General features: G+C 43.1%; 2 protein-coding genes across 5 annotated transcripts in view; both read left to right on the top strand.

The window, feature by feature from the left end:
- Positions 1-1,939: 1,939 nt before the first annotated feature.
- ewsr1b (EWS RNA-binding protein 1b) lies at positions 1,940-12,870 on the top strand. Of its 4 annotated transcripts, none has more exons than XM_071352973.1 (17): positions 1,940-2,224; positions 2,985-3,021; positions 3,183-3,234; positions 3,403-3,535; positions 3,673-3,687; positions 4,188-4,383; positions 5,214-5,479; positions 5,610-5,775; positions 8,388-8,425; positions 9,823-9,855; positions 10,055-10,170; positions 10,800-10,929; positions 11,097-11,216; positions 11,337-11,469; positions 11,564-11,649; positions 12,146-12,398; positions 12,495-12,870. In XM_071352973.1, exons 1-17 carry the CDS (start codon positions 2,209-2,211, stop codon positions 12,529-12,531), a joined length of 1,827 nt encoding a protein of 608 aa, XP_071209074.1. In that variant the 5' UTR covers positions 1,940-2,208; the 3' UTR covers positions 12,532-12,870. The 4 variants fall into 4 exon arrangements, with proteins under 4 accessions (XP_071209074.1, XP_071209075.1, XP_071209076.1 ...); XM_071352974.1 differs by having other exon boundaries at positions 1,941-2,224; positions 5,220-5,479; XM_071352975.1 differs by lacking the exon at positions 3,673-3,687 and having other exon boundaries at positions 1,942-2,224.
- Positions 12,871-12,999: 129 nt separating this feature from the next.
- gas2l1 (growth arrest-specific 2 like 1) overlaps positions 13,000-22,803 on the top strand; it is a 52,727-nt gene continuing 42,923 nt past the window's right edge. Inside the window, exons 1-2 of the mRNA XM_071352972.1 lie at positions 13,000-17,518; positions 18,525-19,493. Of these exons, the coding sequence (XP_071209073.1) occupies positions 18,810-19,493 (684 nt within the window). The 5' untranslated portion in view covers positions 13,000-17,518; positions 18,525-18,809. The remainder of the gene's footprint in view (positions 17,519-18,524; positions 19,494-22,803) is intronic.

Raw genomic sequence — 22,803 nt, forward strand, 5'->3', positions numbered from 1 at the left:
CTCAGATTCTCACTTTCTTTTTTAACAGAAAACGCAGATATCATCAATAGCCACACATTTGGACAACATAGAATTACATGGATATATCATATGTAGGATTTTAAAGTGCACTTCCTTAAATTTGTTTGGTATACAATATTTGCAGGAAGTATACGAAAATAAAAAATGGGTTCAGTGGGTGTGACGTCATCACTGTGTCGTCATCACGTGTCTCTATAGGGTACTGAGGTAAATAATGTTAAGGTTATACAAAACGAACAAAGGATATTCAGTGCATCATTACAACATGTTTGTAATGGGATGTAATTGTAAATCAAAATGACTGTAAGTGGTTTTCTTACTACTCTCACCTTTTTAGAATATTGACATTTTGAGACTGTCCCAGTATGCCAATAGCCTAAAGTTACTGTCAAACTGGGACAGCCTGTTACTGTCAAACTGGAACACTGCCCTGGGCCATTTTAATGCAGAAAAAATATTTTGGAGAATTATGAAATAAATGTTCTCTTAACAGAAATCAATTTTCTAAATAGGATAAATGTTCAATTTCATATTCCTAAAATCTGAAATTAGCTAGCTTGCTAGAAAAAGCTAGCACAGCTGCATTTTACTCACCAACATATTACCTCACCAACATAAAAAATCCAAGCTAGCTATATTCCTAACTTGTACTCCCGCACATTGACTAAGTACTGTTACCCCCTGTATATAGCGTCATTATTGTTATTTTAATTTGTAACTTTTTTGTATTTTAAAGTTTTACTAGTTTATTTAGTAAGTATTTTCTTAACTCTTATTTTTCTTAAAACTGCATTGTAGGTTAAGGGCTTGTAAGTAAACATTCGGTTTATTTTGCTGTATTTGACTCTGGTGACAATAAAACAGTCATTGAAATTGTTGAGGGGTAAGGTGTTTCTGGTTTCATTCTACAAAATTTCCATTTAAAAAAAGGAGGGCCAAGCATTTCCCCATTCTCATTAATGGGGCTGTAGTGGAGCAGGTTGAGAGCTTCAAGTTCCTTGGTGTCCACATCACCAACAAACTGTCATGGTCCAAACACACTAACACAGTTGTGAAGATGGCACGACAAAGCCTATTCCCCCTCAGGAGACTGAAAAGATTTGGCATGGGTCCTCAGATCCTCAAGGTTTTACAGCTGCGCCATTGGGAGCTTTGTCACTGGTTGCATCACTGCCTGGTATGGCAACTGCTCGGCCTCTGACCGCAAGGCACTACAGAGGGTAGTGCATACGGCCCAGTACATCACTGGGGCCAAGCTTCCTGCCATCAAGGACCTCTATACCAGGGGGTGTCAGAGGAAGGCACTAAAAATTGCCAAAGACTCCAGTCACCCAAGTCATGGACTGTTCCCTCTGCTACCACACGGCAAGTGGTACCAGAGTCTAGGTCCAAAAGGCTTCTTACAGCTTTTACCCCCAAGCCATAAGACTCCTGAACAGCTAATCAAAGGGCTACCCAGACCCCTCTTTTACGCTGCTGCTACTCTCTGTTTATTATCTGTGCATAGTCACTTTAACTCTACCTACATGTACATATTACCTCAATTACCTTGACTAACCGGTGCCCCCGCACATTGACTCTGTACCTGTACCCCCTGTATATAGCCTCGCTATTGTTATTTTACTGCTGCTGTTTAATTATTTGTTACTTTTATTTTCTATTTCTTTTTACTTAACTTTACTTTTACTTATTTAAATTCAAACTTAAAAAAAAAAAATTAATATAAAATGTACCTTTATTTAACTAGGCAAGTCAGTTTTAAGAACACATTCTTATTTACAATGACGGCCTACCCCGGCCAACGCTGGGCGAATTGTGCGTCGCCCTATACGACACCAATCACAGCCTAAATTCGAACCAAGGACTACATTGACCCCTCTTGCACTGAGATGCAGTGCATTAGACCGCTGTGCCACTCAGGAGCCATTTTCATGTAGTCCACGATCATCTCCTTTGTCTTGATCACGTTGAGGGCGAACTAATAGAATTTTAGCAACCAGGAAATGCCGGAGCGGTTACTACATAGTGCGTTTTTAAAGTAACGGTTAAGGTTAGGGCTAGGTAAAGGTTATTGTTAAGGTAGGGACATCCCTAGTACCGTCATAGCGTTTACCGAACATCTTTGCCAGAGAGGCTCGTCTACTTTTAAGCGCATGCGCTATTATCTGACTAAACGAAGAAACGAAGATGGCGTCAGCTCCTGGTGGGTTTCGTTAACGGTCTTTTATTTTCTAATTTTGCACGACTGCATTACTTATTGTTGCATATCGAAAGAAAGTTATATGTAATTCTGCATAGTTACATCAATTTTGTTATCCAACACTCAAATCTAATGCGAACGTTTAAATCTGTATAGTAGTCGGTAGCTAGCTACTAAGCTAGCTAACGTTAGTAGTTAGCCAGCGCAATTGACCAGTTTGGTGAATTGACCAGTTTACTACTGTAGCTAGCTTAGCTAGAATCTAGGGCAGTAGGCCCTAACTAGCCACGATGCCGGGCGAAGGGTACAAATTCACCACACACGTTTATCTGCTTTGTTAATTCGTGCCTGTGCGTATGCAATTCCGTTGGTCATGCGGCCTTGCTAATCTAGCCGCACGTCGTTTCTTTGTCTGCCAATTGAAACGTGTGGCTAGTTTAAATAAAAAAATAAAAAAGTTTGCTGACGTTAGCTACCGTAGTTATGCAAGCAACGGCGGGATGTCCTCCACTACACAACGCCGGAAAACGGCCTCTAGTCGGACCTTGCTTAGAGGGAATAGCAGTTGTACTTTTGTCTGTTTTCAAGGTCTGTTGAACTTGAAATACTTTCCATTGTGTGCCGTTGTTGGCAATGCAAAAGGTTTACACAGTATTGTTGTCGAGCAGTTCCATCTCACGAGTCCCAAACTGAATTTGATACTAGGACTGTTGCTGAAAGTTAGGCCTAGGCTAGTCTTTTATTTTGTTATTTTCTTTTAAAGATTACAGTTCCTACAACCAGGCCAGTGCCCAGCAGGGGTAAGTCTTACTACATGGGTATTGTGCTACCAGGATATGACTATTCAAATCAATGCAGTGGGATGGGTGTTTTGTGTAATTAGGTCAATTCATTATGATTTACTAAGACACCAACATCAGAGATGGGTACTGAATGATTGAATGTTCTTGTGTCCCTGCAGGTATGGATCCTATGCTGCTCAGCCCTCACAGGCCTATGGACAATCTGCCCAGGTGAGTTTTATTAGAAGTAATTTATAAATTATTCAAACTGGAATAATGGTCAGTTCTCATGACATGTTTGCATACAGCTTGAACTAAAGCACAGGAAAACGTGTACCTTGGGAAAGCAGACGTGTTATTCTATAGACTAATAGCTTATGGCCTTTTGTATTTCAACAGGGTTATAGCCAGCAAGCATATGGGTCCTATGCCCAACCAGCTGCAGCTGAGACCAGTTACCCACAGGCAGCACCCTCTGCTGGCGGCTATACCCAGCAGCAGTATGGTTCCTCCTATGGGCAACCAGCATCAGGTCAGTTCCAGAGAGACCAAAATGTTTGGTCAACTGTATTTTTTGGGGGGACGGGAGGGAGAATTTCCATCAAATGCCTCTAACTATTGACCTCATGTAATGTGAACATTTTCTCCTCTATTGCTATCACGTTCCAGCTGGGAGTAAAACAGGTTTGACACAGATTCCCTTTCATGCATCTCCATCCATTTCATGGCATTTAGGCTAAGTCTTCAATGCTTTGATGGAGTGATCCATATAATATTCTGTATTTAGAATCATATGTAGTAGACTATAGTATTGTGAGTAGACTAGATGAACCCTGGACATGCTAGATTTCTTTGACATTGTATGTACTCATCCTGAATCATGATTGTAACAGACATGTTAGTGATACAAGACGATAGTCCCTTCATAATATTATTTATCTAACACTTATTCTAATACTCTTAATCACACAATGGTATTCTTCTGTGCCATAATATTCTTCATCAGTTCTCCTCACGGGCACTTGTTTTTGAAGTCCTGGGTATAGAGTGATCCAAATAAGCAACATATTGCTTCATTCATTTGGGTAGTTCAGCCTCTGGTCTAAAATCCCAACAGTGTGTACCTGTAATTATCCATCTAAAGTGTTTTGGTTTTAGTTAAACCATCTCCTCTTTGTCTACAGCTGGGTACCCTGCTGCCCAGCCCAGTGCCCATGGCTACTCCCAGCCTGCCGCGGGCTATGGAGCCAGTGGATATGAGAGCGCTGCTGCTGCTGCTCCCGCTGCCTCTCAGCCAACCTATGCATCCCAGCCAGGCTATGCAGCCCAGTCTGCCTACGCTGGCTACAGCCAGCAGGCTGCCTCCACTGCACCTCAGAGGTAGGCTAACTAGTGTTACATTAAGACCCGAGGGTATACTACAAAGCAGGATCAAGGAGTTAGCCATCTAACTTGCCAAAATATTCTGACAACTTTTTATTTTATATAAAGTTGTTTGAAATGGACATGGTCTAATTGATTGAACAAACTAAAAGACATCTAAGTTTAGCTATTTTAATTCATCATAAAATCAGTAGTTATTTCTGGTTGCTTATCAAAGTTAGCTGATTCTGCTTTGTAGTAAATTCATCTGGGTGTAATGGAGGTCGTTGTGCAGTGGATGTTACACAATATTTTGTTAATGATTGTTCACATTAGAAGACAAGTTGCAGCTGTCAACCTATAAGAACCATCTACCGTGTAGAGCTTTTTTTACCCCTTTTTTTTCTCCCCAATTTCGTGGTATCCAATTGGTAGTAGTTAGTCTTGTCTCATTGCTGCAACTCCTGTACGGAAGGCGAAGGTCGAGAGCCATGCGTCCTCTGAAACACAACCCAACCTAGCCACACTGCTTCTTGACTCAACGCACATCCAACCTGGAAGCCAGCCGCACCAATGTGTCGGAGGAAACACCGTACACCTGGCGACCTGGTCAGCGTGCACTGCGCCCGGCCCGCCACAGGAGCTAGTGCGCGATGAGACAAGGACATACCTGCCGGCCAAACCCTCCCTAACCCGGACGACGCTGGGCCAGGCTGCGACAGAGCCTGGGCTCGAACTCAGAATCTCTGGTGGCACAGGCCACTGCGCCACCCGGGGGGCCCCGTGTAGAGATAGTTATGTAGCGCTCTTTGACCCGTTCAATCCCTGCCTGTCCCTAATCACTTTAGTTACAGTGCCAGCAGCCAGCCCGCTGGCTACAGCCAGAGCAGCTACTCTCAGCCAGGGGGATATGCCGCACCGCAGAGTGGGTACCAGGCCCAGCAGGGAGGCTATGGGCAGCAGCAGAGTGGATACCAGCAGCCCCCACCGCAGCAACAGGCTCCTGCTGCGGGCTATCCCCCTCAGGCCTCGGGCTCCTATGGGCAGCCTGCAGCCAGCCAGTATGGACAACAGAGTGGACCTCAAAGTGGTTACAACCAGTCAAGCCATTACAGTAAGAGCATCAGTCTCCTGCTATTTCAACACCCACACCATCATTGTAGTATGCCTACCTGCTATTTATTGTCATAGTCATGTGATGTTGCCTCCTTTTCCCCTAACCTTGTTGTTATGCTATTCTGTAGATAACTATGGGCAGGAGGGCAGAGGCAGCTCTGGCTACTCTGGCTCTGAGCCTGCTGGGTTCCCAGGGTCAGGGGAGAGCCGTGGGCCTCCCAGGGATGGCTATGACAGGGGCGGCATGATGCACGGTGGCCGGGGACGTGGGGGCATGGGCCGTGGAGGCATGGGGTAAGTGACTCTCCTTATTGCTTAACTTAACCTCCATCCACTCTTACAAGTGCTGCGTCAAGGCTGAGCAGGGCTGAGTCTGAAGTTTCCCTAAAACATAAGTGGGCCCCCGAGATATAACCCTATAAAAGGATGACAGACAACAATTTATTAGTGGGGAAAGTCCAACTGTTCACTTGTGTAAAATTAAAGATCTAATGCCTACAGAAAGTTAGATGAAGGGACCCTCCATAAATGTGTACTAACTCTCAGCCCTGCCATAGTGGCCAAAGGTAAGAAGGGAATATGTTTTCATGAATCAAAGAGTTGGGACTGACGTGTGAACAGAGAGCTGGCCTCGTAAACTATTCAATCGGATATCCTTTGTTGCTGTACCACAGCATATCATCCATAGCATTGATTATGGTAAATCTATTCACAAGGCTTCACAGGGTCGCTGCTGTGGGCACACCTCACCTTCTAAAATTATTGCTTTGATGTTAAATACATTTTAAGATGGTTTAGGAAGGTATCATTTTCAGTGTTATTTAATCCATCCTCTGGTTTTCCTTTTAAAAAGCTGATCCAGAAGGTACAGTATTTGAGAGTATGCACTATGGAAGTTTAGGTAAATTAACTGATAATTTTAGGTTTTGGCTTGTGTTGACTATTGTTTATATAAAGGTATTATTTCACATTAATCTATGACTTGCTTCTTCAAACCACAAAGTTCTTATCTTTAAGCTAGCAAACCGTTGCAATAAAATACAATATCTTTTCACATTGGTGTTGGGAGGTGTGCCCCTTTCTGTCCAATGAGGTAATTTCTGGACAACATTTCTGGCCATTTAAGGGACCATTTTTGGCTCGTGACCTGCGGGGAAGGTCTTTTAAAAAATATATTTCTGTTTAATAAGCAAGATGCATTGATTACTTATTCTAAGGAATTTTTTTGCATATTAAGTTGAGGTCAATGCACATTGAGGGTTTTTTGTTGTTGGGAAAACCGATAAAATACATTTCTTCAGGGCGCATCCATGCAGAACTAAAGTTATCCCCCTTATAGGTTGTTGGTACTGTACTTGCCACCTGTAGCCTTTCATGTTTAGTTAAAGCTGTCTCGGCATTATGATAGGACCTCGAGAGTTTGAGTCGATGTTGATTCCATTGAGTATCAGACAGCTCAAGGTAATATTCCTGTAACAAGAAAAAACAGATCACATGTTCACTAGGTCACACCAGACTCCTATCGTGTTCAATTGTGTTTTGCCCTAGGCTTATATTACATTAATAGGTTATTCAGTACATGGCTGTGTGTGTGCCCTAAAAGGATAATCAAAGTGAATAATACTGCTCTGCCAACAGCACAATATTTAATAAATTACATGTGTCACATTTTTTACCTCAATTACATAATGTTATTGAATTAGTCCTGTTTTAAAGTTGAAATTATATATCACAACCCTAGCTCTCAGCTGACATCGGTTAAAGTAGTCTAGAAATGTAGCGTTTGTCATCCATATGTTACTCATTCATTTACGTTCATGCAGGATAGTTTTTTGTTCAAATGTTTTGGGTCCGGTTTCCCAGACTCAGTCAGCCTAGTCTTCTGAAAAGAATGCTTTTTAGCCTTTGGACTAGGCTTAATCTGTCTGGAAAACCACCCCCTTGTGTGCTTTTGAAATGTGTTTTGGATTACAACTGTTTTGTTTAATCAAATGAACACCGTTTTTAACATGCTTTGTCACATTTACGCTACAGGTAACACAGTGAGAGCCATGTAAACCCAGCTATATTCTATAAAGTACCTGTACTCACTAAAGAGCCAGCATCTTAAACAACAAAGGGGTTAAACAACAGAGATTTGGGTTCTGCCTTAAATCCAAGAGATGAGGATGGTGCTGTCTAAAGCGTGCTGGGAAACTCAAATTATAATTATACTATACAAATGTAACTTATTACTTTTACAGTTTAGCATTGTAACTTGGTCAAATTAAAATCTGTATTAGAATTGTGTAACTTCAAATCATCTTTGTAAAATGTACGTGGATTAATTATTTTATTTTTTTCCCCCAAGGTGGCTATCACCTGTTTGTAATATTTCAGATCCATTGCATTTGACAACTTAAATAAATACAAGTTTTTTTTTTACTTGTTTAGCTGGTTGCTTCAACTGTAAAGTGGACATAATGCATAATCCACATATTTAACTGTAAATGTAAGTTTTCTCCTAAGCATTGTATTATCTCCAGGCTAGACATTTAGCCTTTGTCTACATATGGAATGAATCTGAAATTGTTTTCTTTTGTAACAAATACCTGGGATTCTGTCCCATATTTCCCAAACGTAACAGATTTAGCACCCCTTGGCTACCTCCAAACTAGCCAGTATCTGCTATTGAATGCTGTCATTAAGAGGCCATTTAGTAAAGGAGTCATGCCACGTAGTTGCTGTTAATACCGTAATTCCCAATTAACTGGATTGCATAGACTGTATAGGCATGTTGGGGGGTTGTTAAATGAGCTAGTCAGAACTGTGTCCGTCAACCTCCCCAAACGAGCCACGAGGCTCCAGACATGGAAGTGGCTGATAAAAGGGAAATCGCCTTCATATCTCCATTTATTCCCCCATAGCGTCGCCGGAGACAGAGGTGGCTTCAATAAGCCTGGTGGTAAGTTAACGAGTATTACACTGGCTAGTCCACTCCAGACCTTTACCTACTAGAGCATGTACGCTCTAAGCATTTACCTAAGCCCTTACATTACATTGGTGTGTGTGTGTGTGTGCAGCGTTTTTTGGGTAGCCAAATATCTATATAGGTGGCTATTAGGATGGATGGAAATAGAGGGGGATCCAGTTTAAAATATCTGAGACATCTGTTTGGAAAAGGGTACTTTTAACTCATTTTGGTTTATCACTCACTGCTTAAGGTAACCTTGAAAAGCAAGGTACTTATTTTACAATGACAAGTTAAGGACAAATGCCTGCTGCTAAGAAACGTGTCGGGTTTGGAAAAATGGTTTTGCATTTACAATTTCATGGAGCAAACTCCTGGTATTTTTTGGGACTCTGTGGTGGCATAAGAACTTTTCTTATGGCACACATTTTTATACGGAAGGGTCTGAGGTTTTATTTTACATCATTATCAATATACACTCAGTTGCCAGTTTATTAGGTACACCCATCTAGTACGGACCCCCCTTTGCCTCCAGAAATGCCTGTATTCTTTTGTGGCAGGGAAACGTTACTCAGTATCAAGGGACCTAATGTGTGCCAGGAAAACATTCACGACAACTGGCACAAGCATGTACTGTTGTCAGCAGGCAGGCTGGGCCCATGTACTCATGTTGATTTACCCAAAATCCTAACTGCCATTAGCACGATGCAACAGGAACTGGGTTTGGTCAGACCTGGTAATGTGTGGTTGTCTGCTGCTATAGCCCAGCCGTGACAAGGACTCACTAGTTGTGTGTTCCAAGATGCCGTTCTGCAAACCACTGTTGTACTGCGTTGTTTGTGGCATGCCTGTCAGCTTGCATGATTCTTGCCATTCTCCTTCGACCTCAACGAGCTGTTTTTGCTCACGTGACTGCCGCCAATTTTTTTTAGTTGTCATACCAATTTCGGTAAACCCTAGACACTCGTGCGTGAAAAGCCCAATATGCTGGCCGTTTCTGAGATACCGGAACCGGTGCACCTGACACCTACGATCAGTCTCTTAGGTCACTCATTTTGCCCATTTCTAAAGTTCAATCGAGCAGTAACTGAATTCCTCTTTGCCTGTCTGCTTTATATAGCAAGCTACAGCCATGTGACTCACTGTCTGTAGGAGCGAACCATTTTTGTGAATGGGGTGGACTCCTAATATACTGGTTACTGAGTGTCTTCCACTTAAGAGGGAAACATGGTTTACCACTACCATTTTCAATTTTCCCAAATGTCTGACACCTGTGTTTTTGGAGGAGTGTGTCTGGGTTGTCACTTCAAATTCTCTTCAGCAGTGGACTTGAGTGGCACAAACTGACTTTTCTTTGCCTTTATCTCTCTACCTTGCCTGGTGGACAACAGGACCCATGAACAACGGGGCAGAGCGTGACATGGGTAAGTAGACACCAACTGACCATCACAAACTTTCAGCGTTTATCTTACTGATTTGGTAGTATTGCATCCACCTGAAAGCCTTTGTTGCGTTTATCTTGAAGTGGCTTTGCCTAATGGCGTATGCTATGAATCTGAAATGAAGGACAGTATAGTGGCAGTGTGTTCAGGCTTGTTTTAAACAGTAGTTCTGTCTGTTCAGGGCGCCCTGAGGAGCAGGATGACTCTGAGAACAGCACCATCTACATCACAGGACTCACGGAAAGCGCAACTCTGGAGGAGATGGCTGTTTTCTTCAAACACCCTGGACCTATAAGGGTGAGGATATGCTCTGAAACAAAATTTCAATTTAAACCTGTATTAGGTCTCATGCATTCCATTTGTTCCCCTGTATTCATCTAGCATCGGTGTACCGCAACTGCTAAATTGTTCCCACAAAAATGTATTTTTAAAACTCAATTGTTCGCATAGTCAACTTACACACACTTACCCCACCAGACATGCCACCAGGGGTCTTTTCACAGTCCCCAGGTCCGGAACAAATTCAATGAAGCATATGCAAATTCAATGAAGCATATGCAAAATGTATAGAATTGTAGGAAATTTGGTTTCACACTACAGAATTCTCAGCTCCATGGAGAAATGGATACTGTAGGAAATTGTCTAAGAAAAGGCACATTTCTCTCGGCTGTCAATTCCGGACAGATTCAAGTTGTGCCCTCCCCCTTTCACGACCGTTGCCACCACGGCATAAATAAATAGGGCAAACACTGCATTCCTTCAGTCTTTCCCAAAGAATGCTTTTATATCTGCTAATCTCTTGTATTGTTCTCATTTTAATTGGAGGATTGAACAGTTTTAGAAATGCTATAATAAAAAAAAAAATGCAGGTGTCAATGGTGTGGTAGTTTGACTTTTGAGTGATTCATTCCTCTGTTATTATTCAGATGAACCGGAGGTTGGGCAAGCCTGCCATCAACATCTACACAGACAATGATTCAGGGAAGCCTAAGGGAGATGCCACTCTGTCCTACGAGGAGCCCGTCTGTGCCAAAGCTGCTGTGGAGTACTTTGATGGTTAGTCTCACTGGCCCAGTTAAACCTACATCAGCCTACTCTCTGACGCTACCCTTGAACTGTCCAGATTAATGCATAAATCTACTTTAGAATACAAGAAATGACAAGTAACTCAAACCTCTCCATTTCTATTTATTCCTGTTTCCTTCTGTTCGTGATCTCTACAGGGAAAGAGTACCAGGGAAAGAGGCTGAAGGTGTCCATGGCTCGCCGTAAGCCCATGATGGGTGGGATGAGAGGGGGCATGCCCATGAGGGGTGACATGATGGGCCGTGGAGGACCTGGAGGTGAATGTCCAACTATATTTTGTGGGATTTAAATTTTCAGTTTTGAACAAGAAGGTATTGTCCCACGTTGCCATGACTATTAAGTGAAATACTGAAACGACCTCTGGTGTGTGGTGTTAGGCATGATGGGCCGTGGAGGGGAGCGTGGAGGTTTTGTCCCACGAGGAGGACCACGTGGCATGGGCAGAGGTGGGCCAGGGGGCCCAGGTGGCAACATACAACAGAGAGCTGGAGACTGGGAGTGCCCCAGCCAGTAAGTACCTCAAGAAAAATGTATTTTCCCTTTCCCCTTTAAATGTACAGTTTTTGTGTATAACGTGTACTGACTGAGTGGTTGCCTTTCTCAGGGGCTGTGGCAACCAGAACTTTTCCTGGAGGATGGAGTGTAACCAGTGCAAAGCTCCCAAACCAGAGGGCTTTGGGCCCCCTTCAGGTACAGCTCTCCCCGGCACAGCAGCGCTATTGTCAGGGCCTGATTCATAACTCTAGACGGGAATCATTATAAGTGTTATTTGAGCAACACGGGCTGATTTACCTTCCTATTTCATATATCTTAATGCTTGAAATGTAAACAAACCGGTTTGATTTGGCAATCACCTTGACTTCGTGGTCCATGTTTAGCGGTTGTACTTGATTAGTGTCAACTCTGGGGAAACATGAAATCATCCATGTGCAGCAGTCAGCTCACTGTAATGAAACGCTTTGGCATTGGAGGGCTTGTTCACTTGGAGTGCCACTTATGTTTAGTAGTCATATTTCCCTCCCTGTGAAGTACTCCATGATATGAAGTTCAGCCTTTGGACGTTTGGAATTTCCTGGTACTATCATTACCAGCAGCCCAAATTATATCTACACTGTGTAGCATACAATGTATGTCTACAATAGTCTGTGGTGGCAAGCTGAACTGGGCCTTGTGTGGTTTTGTTCAGGTGGTGAGCGAGGCCGAGGTGGCATGGGGATGCGTGGGGGCAGAGGGATGGACCGTGGCGGACCAGGAGGGCCCGGTGGTCCTGGCGGCTTCCGTGGAGGATGGGGAGGTGACCGTGGCGGTGGCTTCAGAGGGCGTGGTGGAATGGACCGAGGGGGATTCCGAGGGGGTAGCAGGGGAGGACCACCGATGGACAGAGGAAGAGGAATGGGGAGAGGAGGAATGGGGGGGCCCCCAGGCAAGATGGATATGAGGTAAGGGATATGTTGGACTGCTTTCATCATACTCAAATATTATTTGCTTACTTAATTTAGTGTCTAACAAACATGTATTGTTTTTTCCTCTCATAGGGACCATCGCCAGGAACGCAGAGACCGACCCTACTAAAAGAAAGCAATTAAAATGTTCCATCTGACGCAGGATTAGATTTTTAAAATGAAAATTTTAATTTATGATTCCATATTATAAATGGTTATAGAACTGCTTTTGAAATACTCTGCAGTTTCATTCAACTCCTAGTTAAACGTTTTATGTTTTTTAGTTTTGTTAACCCGTGGTTCAGTTATTTTGACTTGTGCACGTTTATTTTTGCATTTCTTAAATGTACAGACTGATTTTTTTGGACAGTGTATTGTAAAACATGACACGTTTCTTTTTTAATTGTAATTGCTTTTCCTTCCCACAGTTGTGTAATGAAGAATTTTGAAAATAAAATTTCCACTCCTATTTGATGCTAAGAGAAGTTCAGATCCATTGCTGTTATGAGGCATCGTGATTGGTTGACTGTTTGCATTTAGATTTAACTCTGTTCTAGAGTGGTAGGAAAACTAGGAATTATACAGTATTTGACAGCTCTGCTCCTTCAGCAGGTTTCTCTTAATGAATTGTCCACAAGGAGGCACTATGTAGTCTGCAGCTTTGTAACAATAGCAGCATTCATTTTCCCAAGAACTTTGCTAAAGATATAGTGGCTGTTAGAGGATATGTAACTGTGGTCTGTGACACTTCGTTGCGTTTGTAATCATACAGTGCATTCGGAAAGTATTTGGACCCCTTTCCTTTCTCCATTGTTTTATGACATTACAGCCTTATTCTAAAATGGATTAAATAAAATTATCTACACAGGATACCAATACCCCATAATGACAAAGCGAAAAAAGATTTGTAGAAAATGTTAAGGCGTTGTTTATTTGTAATACTTTATTTACTTAAGTACTCAGACACGTTGGTATGGGACTTGAAATTGAGATCAGGTTAGTCCTGTTTCCATTGATTATCCTTGAGGTGTTTCTACAACTTGATTAGAGTCCCACCTGTGGTAAATTCAATTGATTGGACATGATTTGAAAAAGCACACACCTGTATAAGGTCCCACTGTTGACTGCTTGTCAAAGGAATTGTCTGTAGACCTCAGACAGGATTGTGTTGAGGCACAGGCCTGGGGAAGGGTACCAAAAAATGTCTGCAGCATTGAAGGTCCCCAAGAACAGTGGCCTCCATCGTTCTTAAATGGAAGAAGTTTGGAACCACAAACTTCCTAGGAGCTGGGCAATCGGGGGAGATGGGCCTTGGTCAGGGAGGTGACCAAGAACCTGATGGTCACTCTGACAGAGCGCCAGAGTACTTCTGTGGAGATGGTTGTCCTTCTGGAAGGTTCTCCCATCTCTGCAGCACTCCACCAATCAGGCCTTTATGGTAGAGTGGCCAGACGCAAGCCACTCCTCAGTAAAAGGCACATGACAGCCCGCTTGGAGTTTGCCAAAAGCCACCTAAAGGACTCTCAGACCATGAGAAACATGATTCTCTGGTCTGATGAAACCAAGATTGAACTCTGGCCAGAATGCCACGCCTATGGTGAAGGCAGCATCATTCTGTGGGGATGCTTTTCAGAGGCAGGGACTGGGAGACTAGCCAGGATCGAGGGAAAGATGAACGGAGAAAAGTAGAGTCATCTTTGATTAAAACCTGCTCCAGAGCACTCAGGACACAGCCAAGACAACGCAGGAGTGGCTTCGGGACAAGTCTCAATGTCCTTGAGTGGGCCAGCATGAGTCCGGACTTGAACCTGATCGAACATCTCTGGAGAGACCTGAAAATAGAAGTGCAGCGATGCTCCCCATCCAACCTGACAGCTTGACAGGATTTGCAGAGAAGAATGGGAGAAACTCCCCAAATACAGGTACGCCCAGCTTGTAGATTCATATAAGAGGACTCGAGGCTGTAATCGCTGCCAAAGGTGTTTCAACAAAGTACTGAGTAAAGGGTCTGAATACTTATGACATTTAAAAAAAAATATATATATATATATACATTTCTAAATGTTTTTGCTTTGTCATGATGGGATATTGTGTGTAGGTTGAGCAGGAAAAACTATTTACACATTGTTACATTAGCCTCATTTTTAACAATGTGGAAAAAGTCAAGGGGTCTGACTACTTCCCAAATTAACTGTGTAATGACTAGTGAATGAAGAAGTACTTGGTCAAAAATGACTGAACTAAATTGTACATTTGCCGGTGAGAATAGACATTGACTGCCTTCAGGCGTTTGCTTTTTTACAGAATTGTGTTGACGTCTTTGCGAGTTATTTTTGTCGTTTGAGAAATTCTCAATCAAATCAAGAGGCAATGGATGTTATTAACCACATGTCAGCCTCCCACCACATGTCTTAATGCATCTGTTCAGCATATGTCCAGACATTCTCCGAGCACTTTTGATAATCACTCTTCACTTCCCAATGAGAATGAATTGAGCTTTGTTTAAATTTAACAGTTGGGTCTGCTTTTATAATCCAGTCTGTTTGTATACCTGTAATCACTTTTGACATCACAGACAGGGTGCATTCATTGTACTTTGTTGTACTGTGTCCTAGTTATCAAATGAAATATGAACGCTCTAAATGCTCCAGCCCTAATGTCTCATTTCCAGTTAAAGAGCAAAGCCCAGTGTTTGTGTGTGGGTGAAGTCCGGTCACAGCTGATGAGAGTTCTCTCTGATGACTGGGAGCCAGTTGCTCATGCTGGGGAACTGAGCATGGTGTGTGAGTTGTCTGTGTCACAGAAAAGCTGATTCATCCCGACCCAGAAAATGATCTCATCCAACCAGTCTCTTTCTCCCTCCCTCCACCACCCTCTCTCTCTCTTAAAGAAACAACTGTATTTTTTAAATCAAAACAAGGCCCTCCTTTTTCCATACTGAAATTCAAATCATCACATAACAGCAGAGCAGCATGTGCAGAGACAAGAATGGTGCAGCTGTTTGACAGTGCTTGTCTGGCCCTGCCTGTGAACTGGAATAGCAGTGGAAATCCAAAATGAAGTTTGAATATGAACAGACTAGGTATCAGTGTAACTACTAGGTTTATTTTATATTAACACAGAGCGACCAATACTATAGGTCTTCTATATTGAGGTGTAACTTGGGAAGGAACTTTTTTCCCCTGCCCTGACACTTTGACCCATGAGGATTACACTACATGACCAAAAGTATGGACACCTGCTCGACAAACATCTCATTACAAAATTATGGGCATTAATATGGAGTTTACTTTACTGCTATAACAGCCTCCACTCTTCTGGGAAGGCTTGCCACTAGATGTTGGAACATTGCTGCAGGAACTTGCTTCCATTCAGCCACAAGCATTAATCGAGGTCGGGCACTGATGTTGGTCGATTAGGCCTGGTTCGCAGTCGGCGTTATAATTCATCCCAAAAGTGCTCGATGGGGTTGAGGTCAAGGCTCTGTGCAGGCCAGTCAAGTTCTTCCACACCAATCTCGATAAACCATTTCTGTATGGATCTCGCTTTGTGCACAGGGGCATTGTCAAACTATTGCCACAAAGTTGGAAGCACAGAATTATCTAGAATGTCATTGGATGCTGTAGTGTTGATTTCCCTTCACAGGAACTAAGGGGCCTAGACCAAACCATGAAAAACAGCCCCAGACCATTATTCCTCCTCCACCAAACTTTACAGTTGGCACTATGCATTGGGGCAGGTAGTGGTGTTCTCGCATCTCCCAAACACAAATTAGTCATTCGGACTGTGAGATGGTGAATCGTGATTCATCACTCCAGAGAATGAGTTTCCACTGCTCCGGAGTCCAATGACGACGAGCTTTACACCACTTCAGCCAATGCTTGGCATTGCGCATGGTGATCTTAGGTTTGTGTGCGGCTGCTTGGCCATGGAAACCCATTTCATAAAGCTCCCGACAAACAGTTATTGTGCTGATGTTGCTTCCAAAGGCAGTTTTGAACTCGGTAGTGAGTGTCGCAACCGAGGACAGACGATTTTTACGCACTTCAGCACTCGGCGGTCCCGTTCTGTGAACTTATGTGGCCTACCACTTCGAGGCTGAGCTGTTGTTTCTCCTAGAGGTTACCACTTCACAATAAAATCACTTACAGTTGACCGGGGGAGCTCTAGCATGGCAGAAATTTGATGACCTGACTTGATGGAAAGGTGGCATCCTATGACTGCCACGTTGAAAGTCACTGAGCTCTTCAGTAAGGCCATTCTACTGCCAATGTTTGTCTAGAGATTGCATGGCTGTGTGCTCGATTTTATACGCTTGTCAGCAACGGGTGTGTTTAAAATAGCCGAATCCACTAATTTGAAGGGGTGTCCGTGTGTGTATGTGTGTGTAATAGATATATATATCTCACTGATTTCCCCAGAATGCTTAATGCACATGCTCGTCTGAGGGACGGATTACATCACTGGTAGAGAGGACTTCCCTTACACTGCTTTCTCCTCCTCACCCGGTTTTACATTCAGCTTTCAATTCTACATAATGAACCACAGCTAAAATAATTAGCCCAACACAATCTGCCTAAATAGAATTGCTTTCGCCACCCGACAAAGATCTCTACGGCACAGCAAACTAAAGTGGAGTTAGTGTGTTGATAATCTTTGAAGGCTACACTGTAGACTTTTCTTGCTCGTTACTTTGTAATATTAATTTCTGCTTCCTTTGGAGTAATCTGGATACTAATTTGGACCAATTTGTCCTATGGTAAAATGGGCATGCCTGACTTTGATGCAGTCTTCGGAGTAGGCTGCCTGATGATATGCTAATAATGTTTCCTTGGCAGTTTTTGTCTGGCTTTTCAAGCCGGAGGAAATAGACTCGCCTCTTTTTTTCTTGCCCCGTGTCCTGGTGTTGAAAGTGATTTGGTGTTTTAGCAATGACATAAACAAGTGTAAGAGCAGATGGTGAGGGTGTCTTTTAAAACGACTAGGGTGTCATTAATGATACACTTTTGAACTCGTTCGAAGTGTAGGCAATATTACAGCTCTTGTTCTGGGGGATGGTTTCGATTTGTTTCTTTCGACAAACGTCGTCCTTGACAGAACATGTAGACATGTCAAAGGTATGTAAAGAATTAAAATGTTTCTATTCATTGCGTTATGAGAATGAAGTTGTATAATTTAGTAAATCTTGGTCATGTACATTAACCACACATTGTGGTCATTGCGTCATTTGAAATAGCCTATTGTCAAGCTAGTATAATGATGGTATTTTCTTTGACGGCTTATGATGTGCATTTAAAGACGGTGGTCGCTTACCCGTGGTCCGTTAATTCTCGTTGTCATGTTTTTTCTCACCATGTGAACACTTATGTTCTTTATCTTCTGTTATGATAGCTGTAGCCTAATGTAAACATGCGTTCCACCCTTTTATCAGTACACTGACTTCACGAGCTGATATTACATTATTATAGGCTAAAGCAGGTAATAATGTAGGCCTTTGTAGCCTAACAACCTACTTGATCTTAAATGCCCACAGGTGATGTGCCATCAATCATATCCAACTTATTAATGCACATCTGCATGGTACAGTGTGACAGGTTGTCAATTGTCAACTCTGCAATTGATGGCTTTAACCTACGCAATAGGTGTGTTTCATTCAAAAAGAATGGCTACCATTTTTCAGTGGTATAAACCCTAGGCTATGCTATATTATTGTCAAGCGGTGGATACAGGGTTAAGTTTTTTTTCTCCTTCTACCGGCGCTTATCCCTCATAATGGGATATGCCACTGAATCGCTCTGCCTGTCTCTTGTCTAAGTGTCTAAGCTCGAGCCGGTCAGCATGCTTATAGCAGGAGGCGGTGCAATATGGGCCGAGCAATTAATGAGCGTTAATGGACGATGTTACTCGGCAAGGGAACTGTGAAGCCTGCCACTGATCAGTGTGGAGTCTTTATGTTGAGGGAGACTGCGAAGAAGTGATTTGGACCATCCAGGCAAACCAGCAACATGACTATCGCAACGCATTGTATATTCACCGGGGTAGGATCTAGGGCACCGGGAAGCTTTATGCATTGGGTGTGTATCCATCTGTAGCTAACCATACCGGTTTCTCTCTCTCCCGCAGTTGGAGTTCGGTGAGAAATAGCGATGCTATCATTATAGGAAACTGATATCACGCAGACATCCGGAAACGCATCCACGCGCCACGGTTTTCTAGCATGATGTCAACATGCTTTAACAATACAAAGGACTCCTTCAAGGACCTCGATTGAGATGCCGTATATGCGCGCTTGTCATGGGTGCGTCGACGCGGTTAATTTGCTCTGCTCCATACGGTTTTGGACTGCGTTTATGGAATGAGACAATCTGGAATTATTAAATAGCCTGCATTGATACATATTCCGACAATATGGCTGATCAGAGTAACATCCAGTCTGCTGCTTCCAAAAGCATCCGGCCATTCAAGTCCAGCGAGGAATACTTGTATGCCATGAAAGAGGATCTGGCCGAGTGGTTTAACACGCTGTATGACCTGGATATAACTGCGGACACCTTTATGGAAGGGCTGGAGACTGGCTGTGCCCTCTGTCGGCATGCCAACAACGTGAATCGCGCAGCGCTGGACTTTCAACTGGAGTACCCAGAGGCTGCACAGTCATTGAGGATGCCAACCAAGGATGTGGTCTTTCAGTCAAGAAACGTGGTTTCTGGCTCGTTTTTGGCTCGGGACAACGTGTCCAATTTCATCGGCTGGTGTCGTCAGGAACTGTGGATCAAGGATGTTCTCATGTTCGAGACCAACGACATAGTGGAGAAATGCAACGAGAAGAACTTTGTGCTATGCCTGCTGGAGGTGGCGAGGCGTGGTGCTAAGTTCGGCATGCTGGCCCCGATGCTGATCCAGCTGGAGGAGGAGATCGAGGAGGAGATCCGGGACCAGGAGAACCTGGGGGAGCCCAACCCAAGCCTGCTTCCAATAAGCAGGGCTTTCGTTAGGAAAGAGAGTGTGGTGGATGAACCCGAGCCTGCCCCCTATGAACATTGGCAACAGAAACAGAGGGTGCTGTGTGACATGAGAAACTTAGATGAGTTGGTAAGTAACACCTCTCAGGTGTATTGTTTCACTGATATACCTAAAACTGAGTTTGGGAAAAGGAAAGGAAAAATGACTGCACATTACACTATACTGCACTATAACATTACATTTCCATAATGTTGCTGGTTCAAATCCCCGAGCCGACTAGGGGAACAATCTGATGTGCCCTTGAGCAAGGCACTTAACCCAAATTGATCCTTTATGTCACTCTTGATAAGTGTGTCTGCTAAATGACTAAAATTTCAAATGTAGGATGCAGACAGTTCTTAAATACATTCTCCCATATTGACCAAAAATAATAATTTATCAAATTTCCTAAAACAACACATCCCCAGCCCTTGTCCAAGAGAAAAACACATTCAATGTTGTTTCATGGTGCAAAAGCAACCCATGGAACAGTTGAATGCAGTCCTGACCTATAGGGATGCTCTCCCAGAGTTAAAAACATTACTGTGCCAAAAGTGAGGTCCCTTTCGTAAAAACGAATCTCCCTGATATGTTGACTTCCTGCTCTCCTGTGTGTGTTTAGAGTGCATGCTGCCTTACTGTGTGTTTGCCTCCTAATCCACACATTCTCTCACACACAGGCTCTAAAAGGTTATGTAGGTAGGTAGCTAGTGACATTTTAAGAATTCCTCTAGGGAAATGTCACTTCAGCCCTGCCCCTATGAGGTGGTTGGCAATCAGGGGAGCTACTGCTCCTTCTTATTTGTTCATGTGGAACAGTGCAGCTGTATGGTAAGTGTTATGGTAGCTGGACACATTCTGTCAGTGTTATACACAATCTATTATCCCTTTATAACTTGATGCTTCCATTTGCATGCAGATGGGGTGTAGTGTTTTCCCCCTGGGAAAACTGTGTGTGTATGTGCATGAGAGAGGCATTGTTAGAGACAGAGAAACTAGCAGGCAGACAGGGGTTAGCTGCTGGAACGCGTGCTTGGGTTACGAGTGGAGAGGAGTTCATATTTTGGTGCAGATGAGCAGAGTGAGGACAATGACATCCTTTCACACCACAGATAGGAGGGGGAGGTAGATAGAGGGAGAGCCAGTCAATACTCATGCCCACTTGGCCCTCTGTAGTCCTTCTCACATGGCCAAGCACTAATTGCTTGATCACAACCATGAACACTGGCTTCTGAGGGCATACAGAGGTACGATGCACCCAACCCCTGACCTAGTACTAGTGCCCACATACACTCACTACCATAACTGGATACGCTGATATTACTATTACAAACTTTAATCTTGGTTGACTGCTGATGTTCCTATGAGAATGTGCGAGGGCAAGGGGGTGAGACATGGTGTCTTACCTCATCACCCACTCACACCACTAAGGGATAGTGAGGGGACACAGCAAGTCAAGTGCCTGTCCATTTTCTAAGGGGCAGTGTGACTCACCGTGCACGCTGAGTGAACTTCATACGTTTCAGCTACCCTGAAAGCCTCTCTCTGTCTACCTGAATAAAGTGCCTGGATGCTGGAGGGAAACTACCTGCATCAGCTACATGAGGCTCTCACAGTAAGAAACCAGGAGGGCACAGAAAGGGGAACACACCAAAGCAGCATTATTAGTTACAGTCCTGCATAGTACAAGAATATAGCATTACTATACTGCACTGTGTTCCTGTAAATGTGCTAAAGCATCCTGTTCCAGTTAATGCAGCTCTTTGAAATCCCTTTTGGTCTATAGATCTGCTCATACAGTATTTGATTTCTCTTTTAGAACTGACCTTGTCTGGATCATAGTGGCATTGAGGCAGGCCAGTCAATGCTGGCCCATATCCGGACTAAATGGACCAGTAAATGAACTGAAATCCTACTTTTGTACAACTGGAGGGGTTTTGATCTAATAACAGTCAACAAAGCCAGCCACTGAATATCCACTAACCCGCAAGGCATCATGGGTCATCCACAACCTTAGTCACCGGTATTCTCTGCATTGCACTTGCCTCGGCCTTCCCATACTCTTGTATTTCCAATATAGATGCTTCCCAGGAGATTGGTCTCTGTGTAATTACTGGAAACGTCATGAGAGCTAGATGGGGAGGTAGAGAAAGTAAGTCGAAGGGCTTAGTGATATTATCATTGGTCCACAGCTGTGTCACCTGCCGTGTTTCCAGTGTGCAGAGCAGTCAGTCATGCAGCCACGGCTGTTTTCCTGCATTGTGCTGGCCTTGTGGTGTGTCAGGAGGTTGGCCCTCTTGCTTCATTTTTCATGTCTCTCTCTCTCTCTCGTAAGTCTTTTACTTTGAATAAAGGGAATTTTCATTTAAAGCTCTAAGCCCCTGGGTTTGAATAGTGTCTTTTGGCAAATCAGTGATAATCAAAACTATTTTTGAACGGTTGTCACTAGTTACCACAGCCACAAAGTCAAACATGTCTATTGTAAAAAGTAATTCAAACAAAAATGATAAATTAAGAAAAACAAGGTTAGGCATAAGGATATAGGTGTGGTTAGGTTTAAAATTGTATTAAGATATTGTAGAAATAGATGGGTTTAGCTATAATTATCACTGTGGCAACTAATGACAACCGATAGCCTCCTTCACACTAACTTTATTGGCAAAATGTCTGTCTTGATGACAATGATTCAAAGGGTTATCATATGAGCAATTATGAATCAATGACACTCAACTTGCTCTATTAATTAACCACCAGACGGCTAAGGACAGGAGTTCACTAACCTGGTGATCAGCTTTGCTCTATGGGTTAACTGACTTAGGCCTAAACTGTTTAAGTGCCAGCAGGAGTCTGGCTCAGGGATAGTTTCCTGATCTCTCCTATGATGCCATTCAAATTGTGGATAACAGAATGTGCTTACTATCATCCATTACATTAAACTATTTATCAATCCAAGCAACTTCTCTTCTAAAATGTATTACACTCTTGAATAATGCAACAATTCACCAGCACGTGCAGACAATTAAAGGGTTTATTTTCTTGTCCGTACACATTAAATTAGCTGACCATTTTTAAAATTTTTGATTTAACCAGGAAAAGCCCATTGAGACCTTTTTCAAGGGAGACCTGGTCAAGAAGGCAGCAACAATCAATACATTACAGAATCAAAACATACAACATGATCCAGCCTAAAAAAAAGCATTTACACTCCTCTGTTAGTCTCCCATCAATATTTTAAATTCATTCAGTGGCACTAATATAACTAGATGAAGCATGGATTGTAGACTATTCCATGCCTCTTGTGCACAAGACGAGAAGGCAGTCTTGTCTAATACTGTACATTTCCTAGCAATCACCTAGCAGACCGGGTATGGTAACTGCTGGTGGTGAAGGAGACCAGAAT

Source organism: Salvelinus alpinus, chromosome 19 (assembly GCF_045679555.1).
Source record: "Salvelinus alpinus chromosome 19, SLU_Salpinus.1, whole genome shotgun sequence".
Taxonomy (NCBI): domain Eukaryota; kingdom Metazoa; phylum Chordata; class Actinopteri; order Salmoniformes; family Salmonidae; genus Salvelinus; species Salvelinus alpinus.